The sequence below is a fragment of the Montipora capricornis genome, chromosome 6 (assembly GCF_036669925.1).
Source record: "Montipora capricornis isolate CH-2021 chromosome 6, ASM3666992v2, whole genome shotgun sequence".
Classification (NCBI taxonomy): Eukaryota; Metazoa; Cnidaria; class Anthozoa; order Scleractinia; family Acroporidae; genus Montipora; species Montipora capricornis.
Genome location: NC_090888.1, coordinates 51156485 through 51163984, shown reverse-complemented (window position 1 = coordinate 51163984; position 7500 = coordinate 51156485). Strand labels below are relative to the sequence as shown.

General features: G+C 41.5%; 1 protein-coding gene across 1 annotated transcript in view; it reads left to right on the top strand.

Annotated features, from left to right (window-relative positions):
• LOC138052408 (low density lipoprotein receptor adapter protein 1-like) overlaps window positions 1-7500 on the top strand; it is a 20279-nt gene that overhangs the window by 4276 nt on the left and 8503 nt on the right. Inside the window, exons 2-6 of the mRNA XM_068898897.1 lie at window positions 1947-2014; window positions 2157-2243; window positions 3370-3459; window positions 4402-4430; window positions 5118-5232. Coding sequence (XP_068754998.1) covers window positions 1947-2014; window positions 2157-2243; window positions 3370-3459; window positions 4402-4430; window positions 5118-5232 — 389 coding nt within the window. The remainder of the gene's footprint in view (window positions 1-1946; window positions 2015-2156; window positions 2244-3369; window positions 3460-4401; window positions 4431-5117; window positions 5233-7500) is intronic.

The window sequence follows — 7500 nt, the reverse complement described above, 5'->3', positions numbered from 1 at the left end:
GGCGTACTCCAAAGGAACTTCGCGTCTTGTAGCGCTGTTGTCAAGGAACGGGCATATTTGTCCCTGGTCCACCCTGTATGCGAGTACGGCTCCGTTGCTTGGAGACCATATACACAAAAATACATTATCTGTGTTGAGTCCGTTCAGCGTCGTGCGGCGCGCTTTGTTTGTAACGATTACTGTCGTTCCTTGGGTTGTCAAGATCTTGAGACACGTAGGAAGATCACCGATTTGACAATGTACGGATATTTTTCCCAAACGACCCACGCGAAGTGCTCTGTCCCTATTTGACCCGAGGTAGTGCACAGCACCCATTCCAGTTCCAGCGTTACTCATCTACCATTATAACGCGCACAAGTATTCTTTTTTCGTAAAAACTGTTCCCGCTTGTAACACTTGGTCTCCTGTTTCCGTATGTGCTGATTCCGTTGCTGTGTTCCATTTAAGTAGTTGTAATAATTTAATGTGTTGACGATTTTTTTTTTCATATGACTTGCAATTTTGTTTGTTATTCAGTTTAGTTATTTGTTTTCATTTTGTTTATTTATCTCGCTGTCAATGTCATGAGCGTCGGTGTACTGACCGTCCATTGCCAGATTAGCTTGCTAGAGGCATATATATATATATCAATTAAAGATTAAAGATTAAAGATTGTATTCGAAAATCCTTGGGATTTTTCCTAAGAAGGAAGTGGAGCCAAGTTGCTATATCCTCACCCTTGCTTACAAGTGTTGCTGTCGTGGTAAAGCGACATTCGGTCTGGAGAAAGGCGAACCGTTGCTCTGAACGCCGTCGCCGATCCAGATTTTCCCAGGGCATTTTAAGCCTTTCTTCTACAGTGATGTCGCGCCATGTTTTAAAGTTGTTTTTCTGGTTGCTATCCGTATAATTTTTCGTTGGGCTTTCTTGCACATGCATCCTGCACCACATTTCTTCTAAGACTTACAGTGCGTTCACTGAGACCGGGGCCATCTAGATAATTTACAGTAACCGATCCCATAGTCACCAAAGCATCACCGGTCAACGAACAAGTTGCGATTTCATTGTTTTGTACGGGACATTTATTCGCTGGATCTAAAAATGTCAGTGTCTTTTTTTTCTGCCCTCTGATTGCTTTTCATTATCTGGGTGGCCCCGGTTTAAGTGAGCACACTGTAAAAGATAGGAAAAAACCGAACTATGCTTAAATTGAAATGAGGGTTGCTTGAAAATGTAGTGTTAAAGGTCCCCCCTTATCATCCTAAATACAAAGTGACATATAATAAGTGTCGCAACCGTCTTGTAGACTTTCCCCTGTGGCATGCCTTATTAAACCTAAGACTGAGTTTGCGTGAAATCGAAGGAGTGCCTGTAGAACTTACTTGTATCTAAGACTATTGTATAATCAAGGGAGGGACAACAAGTTACACCCTTCCTGAAACACATCGGTTTCATTTCGCCACGATTAAAATCGCATGTTTAGTGCCATGATCTCCTTCTAACAATGGCGAAAATGCCCCCCTTTAACGTTCCAAGCAGTGTAAAAGGCCATAGGTCATCTGACCTAGTTCAATGGTTCTTAAAAGTGGCCTGCAGGTGAGTGTACGTTGGAGCAACCGAACAAGTAATCGGAACATATTAGACTCGACTCTGTTCTATAACACGCGCAGTTTTCCGTGTCAATGACTGTTTTGTGAAGTCAACGCCATGTATTTTAGTAACCATTCCGCTCGATAGATCCCCGGCTCTTAAGAGCGTAGTTTTCCGCATGGATAGGCAGCTAAGAAAACGATGGATTAAAGCAGTAATTTCGTTGTGGCCTCCATCGAAATTGAAATCACACGCTATGTAATCTTTTTCGTTAAGTACCAGAGTCAGCTGTGGCATCTGCACTGTGCCCTCACGAGGCAATTTCCAACATTCCTTAAAAATTTCATTAAAGACATTCCAGGTCGATTTTGCCGCAGGTAAGCATCAGGAGGACTGGCTTCACGCAGAGGACTCATTAAAAGAAGGAATTCATTTTTATGTTAAGGTTAGTGAAGTTTAATTCGATGTTTTAAAGTAGCATACATTGATCAGAAAATGGCCGCGCAGAAATGAAAAGGAGCTCTGAATAGAGGTTTTTTGATGGCGTGAGATATTCTTGTGAAATGTTTTGATTATATCGTTCTCAGATGCTTGGTTCTTGCCCAGTAACTCGAGCGCAGGGTTCAGGATGTACAGACGAAGCGGTGCAGACGATTATTACAAACACGAAGAAGGTTTGTGACTCGTGCTTCGATTGCATCACGCAGAGAGGAAACGAAAAGAACCCATTAACCTTAACCTTTCTTTGTGGGTTTTTTTAAGTTTTCCTCAGGATACTTGTAGGGAAACTCACTCTGACATTTAGCTGGCTTACAATTCACAATTAGCAAAATCTTAGATGGCTAAATCTGAATAAGCTCCTGAGAAATTTTAGAAAACTTTGTAGAGAATTTTCATCGCACTCTGATACTCACTTTCTAGCAATAAAAAATGGCGGCCGCCAAATTAATTTTTGAGTTAATGATATTAAGCGTTTAAACTAGACAAAATACAGGGCGTTTATTGATGGCCCTTTTGTTGCCACGGTAACCTTTTTACGTCACATTAATGATTGCATTGTTAAGCAATTATTGGGTTTCACTTGATGCCATAACGTTACCGTTACGTCAAATGTAGAGTTAATCCTCCCAGTAACACATTCCTACCAAGTTGTCGAGACTGGCTCAGTTGAATCACCTTAAAGGAGCACTGTCATTCTAAATTTGCTGTTTTGGGATCAAAACTGGGTAAATATCTAATTTTAATTGAAATTAGATTTTTATTTGGATTTTTACCCAGCACGCGCGAGCTGAACCACTTACAATAATTTAGCTCGCATGCATGCACGTACAACATTCCCGACAACCCACTAACAAGTCTGTTTTAGATAAGAAATGCGTTTATGACACAAAGAGATTCGTATTTTATTTTTGACAACTTTCTGACGACACCGTCTCCAAACTTGAAAAAACTGGCCCGTTTCAATCCATTTCCTTTCTCTCCATCTTTGGCTGCAGACAACAAAGAATAGCTTCAGTGCACTTCAATGGTTATTGGCAACAAAAGTACAGCATTATTTTAGGTCTTCATCGAGGCAAAGACGTGTTTTAGTGTTCTAAAGTTTGACTTAAATAGCGTGACACTGCCCCTTTAACTAATTAATGCATTATTTGATCACCATGCTTTTGATGTCTGATTATTTTGAAAAAAAAAAGAGTGGTCTTTAATTCACCGTTTAAAAAGTCCAATGTAGAGTAATTGCTTTTGACAATAAAAACTCGAGTCGTGATTGATTGATTTATTGATTGATTGATTTTAAAGGCGAAAAATAATCCTGGCGGTGGAAGTCTTCAGAAGGTTTTAGTGACTGTTTCAACCCGAAAACTATTAATTCAAGACATGGTTACAAAGGTACGCTACAATAAAACACATTTCACCTTTTCTCCTTCTCATTTCTTTTTTAATGGACCGGAAAAGTTACGTCAAGTTGAGTTGACGTAACTGATGGTCATTCGCATACGACAGATAGTGAGAAACAAGGTTGTGTGTGTGCTTCAGTCTGCGAAGCAGGGGTTCCGGTGCGAACGAATTGTCTGCATTGAATTGTCCGCATAATCACCTCTAATTACACCAATTTTCGGGCACAAAGAATGGAAGAAATGAACTCTTTCGAGCTTTGCTTTCGCATGCACGGGAACGCTTGCCACGTTAGCCAGCAGTCTTTAAAGGGAATGATAAAATATATGAAGTTGGGCGACTGTAGATTAAATTGGAAAAGGAAAGGAAAGGAACTTTATTAAAGTGTCCAGTCGTTCTGGCGCTGGAACACTACTTGGGGACACTGTAAACTGAAATGAACAATTAACGCAAAGTCAAATGTTAGTTTTGGAAATAAACTAATAATATTAGAATTTGAAGAACCAGTGTCCGCCTTACGAATTGACCGGATCGTGTGCCCTTTTATCAGGTGAAGCTATGACCTTGGTCCAATACTTCACAAATGTGTCAAACTTCAATCTGGGATCTTTTTCCCAATTACTGTAGTATGCCGATTTTGGAGATGGTTAATCCGGTGATACACGGTTCAACATTTGCTGATCAACAAATGCTGCAGCTGTTGTTCAATAAATGTTGATTAGTGTGTTATGCCATGTTGAATGTTGAAATATGCCATTCCAACACGTTGACCGTTGTTGAACGAAAATAGAGATCAGCTCTATTCCGTTCAACACGTCTGTGCAGCATGGTTCAACATTTGTTGAGCAACAAACGTTGCAGGATGTTGAACCGTGTGTCATCGGCTTTAGAATGCGGTGTTTTTGTTCAAAGCCTGACTGCTTCTCTACTTTGCAGGAAAAGGTAATGGACATTCCTATTTATCGGTAAGTGTTATAGCTGCTTTATTGTGAAAAAAAAAATTGGCATCAACCAGTTCAGGTTGTTTATTCATCCTTCTCCGCAGTTCTTTAAAGACCCTAAGTATTGGTCACGCGGGCCGGCATTGAACCCGGCCAGACCTAAGTGCTCTACCAACATTTACCAGCTCATTAGTTAAAAGACAGTATTTTGGTGGAGGCACAGTGGTGTAGTAGTCACTGTGCCGAACCTCTGACGCTAAGGACGCTGGTTCAGGGCCTGGGTTTATCGTCGTTCGGTTTCCTTGGAAACCGGGAAAAAACCGGGAAAAGCCGTGTGAGCCTCAGCGGCTCGTGTGCGATTTATATACCATGCCTACTTCACCTATTTGCTATGAGCTGGCACACAATAACTTAGCCATTTAGGGTGTAGAAGTAAAGTAAATTATCTACTTGCACCTTTCCAGTAAATTACGTTTTCATGTAAGAGTCGGGATAAAACAAATTGGTTAATAAAATTTACTTTTGTTTATCATTGCCATTTCTTCGCTTGAGCGGAAGGACAACTTTGCCGTAATACAACAGCTACGTTCTAGGGTGGGGTATGGTTGATGTAGTCACATGTTCAGTCCATCTTGTCCTTTACTACCCTCCCACGATTGCTTGCCTAAGCAGCTATAATCTGCATTAACCTATGAGCTTTCTTGTTTACAGCATCTCTTACTGTGTTGCGGATCCCTACTACACCAAAGTGTTTGCTTTTATTTCTCGTGAGCAAGGACGAAGAGAGCTGAACTGTTACGCTTTCCTCTGCAGCAAGGATTCAATGGTACTATAAAAAGCCTACGTAATTAACATCACCACTTGTATGCACCTGTTGTTATTCTCATAGTGGCCATAATGGTGCCCCTAAAGAAGAAAAGGCTGCTCTGTTGGTGTGAGATATGTCCGGAAATGCAAGTAATTTGATACACGCCAATTCCAGCAAGCGTCACTGAGTGTGCCCTTGCTGTTCACGTCAAATTCAACATCATTCCTTTATGGGAATGCAGACAATTAACGTGGTTAAGTGTCCCCTAAACTCTTCTCGTCAAGCAAAGATATACAAGTGAAGCTATGATCCTCGCAGTTACAAACGCAGTTTGAGTAATTGCGTGGAGAAGCCTGAAAATTTCGAAGACCTTAGACAACAATGACCAGAACCAGGTTGCTGACCAGCGGTTTTCGTTAAAACAGTGGTTTTCTGGGCTTGCTCACACTCGCGGGCTCAGAAAACCTGGTTGTGGTCATTGTTATTGAAGGTTTTTCGAAAAATTCAGGACTTCAACGGGGTACCAACGCGATACTGGTGCGACGCTCTAACCAACTGAGCTATGAAGCCATATATCATTTCATCGTTGATTCATTTATCACGGGAACATTAGAGTCCACAAATGACCAGCTCTCAACTTCAGTGGCTTCATAGCTCAGTTGGTTAGAGCGTCGCACCGGTATCGCGAGGTCACGGGTTCAAACCCCGTTGAAGTCCTGAATTTTTCAGGCTTCTCTGCGCAATTTCTAAAATTGCCTTCATGACTGCGAGGATCATAGCTTCACTTGATTTCATATCCACAGTTCAATATGTGGTTCATTTCATCATTAAAAATAACTGTTGGATTTACCTCGACCTACGAATGGTGCTAACCTTAATACTTGCCTGGTTGATGGAAATAGGAAGCACATGCCAATATTTGGCATGAAACCTGATTACTTGCATTTCTGGCCCCAGTTGCTCAGGATAAGTCACTATCCAACAATTTCAATGTGTGCAAAGATTTCAGTATTTACTCGTGTAATCTTGAATGTGTACACTCTGTGCACATCTAAGCAAAGGCTTGAAAGAAAAACAGGCAACGTTCAGGTTGTTGCAATGTCTAACGTGAAGTATATTTTTTATTCTGGATAGTGAGTTATTAGGGAGCCTACGCAATTCAAGGACAACGACGTGATCGACGACGCCAACGAGAACGCCGTCTAAAAATATTATTTCCCGTTATTGTAATAACTTCGTTATAACCTCAAGTCGTTCGGAATGAAAAGTGTGTATTAACATTGCAGGAATAAAATTGGCATGAATTGTGTGGTCGTTTGGAGAGAAAATTAAAAATGTTTCGTAATGTTCTCACGTGCACGTCCTCTACACAACCTAAAATTTAGTCAATTCACGTCGTTGTCAGGGCGACAACGGCAAAGAAATGCACCAAAATGAAAAACGCACGTGCAGGGAGTGCACAGCTTTTGTTTTGCTCATTAGAGTTGTTTCTTTGGGGCGTTTTTCGTAGCCGTCGTCGTCGTCCTTGCGTAAGCTTCCTGATATCAATTGGGTAAATTTGTAGTGCAGCCTTTGAACAACCGGGGCCTGGACATAATGTTACAAAATCATCTTGTTGTTTAATAGTAATACATGAGGCAGCAGATAACCTAGTAACCTTTGTGGCTGTCTTAATTGGTGTTTTTCAGAAGAATCCGCCTTACAAAAAGGGGTTTCTCCCCACTAACTAAAACATTGATTAATCAGTAGGTAGCTATTGGGAATGTGTGTGTAAATGGTGAGTTGAAAAACATGGCCGCCAGTTACGCGACTGAGTGGGCTGCGTAGGTCTTCTTATTGAACTTTAAAATTGATGGATGCTGGGAAATTAGTTGCTTGGCGACGGGCGAAACGTCAGGATTCGACCGGCGACCTCCGTAACACCTGTTGGATGTTCTACCCATTGAGTTACTAGAACTCTTAGGGAGCTAGATCGTATTTTTTTTGTAGGTCCTGGATGGACAATATGTCCCGCAGGTCTGCGGGCTGTACAAAATGATGCGCTGACAAATTTCGCATCTATGGATGTTTCGAAGGTCGGAGGTTCGACTCTTGCCGAGGACTCTGATTCGTCAGTTGTCCTTTCGTCCGTCACAGAGCAACTGGTTCCCATCCTTCCCGCGGTCGCATAACACCTTAAATTTCCATAGGGAAGATATCGTCGACGTCACCCATAGTCATTAATGTGCCAACCAGAACCCCATTGGCTGTCAAATTTGAATAACAAAAGCAATGTTTGTGTACAGA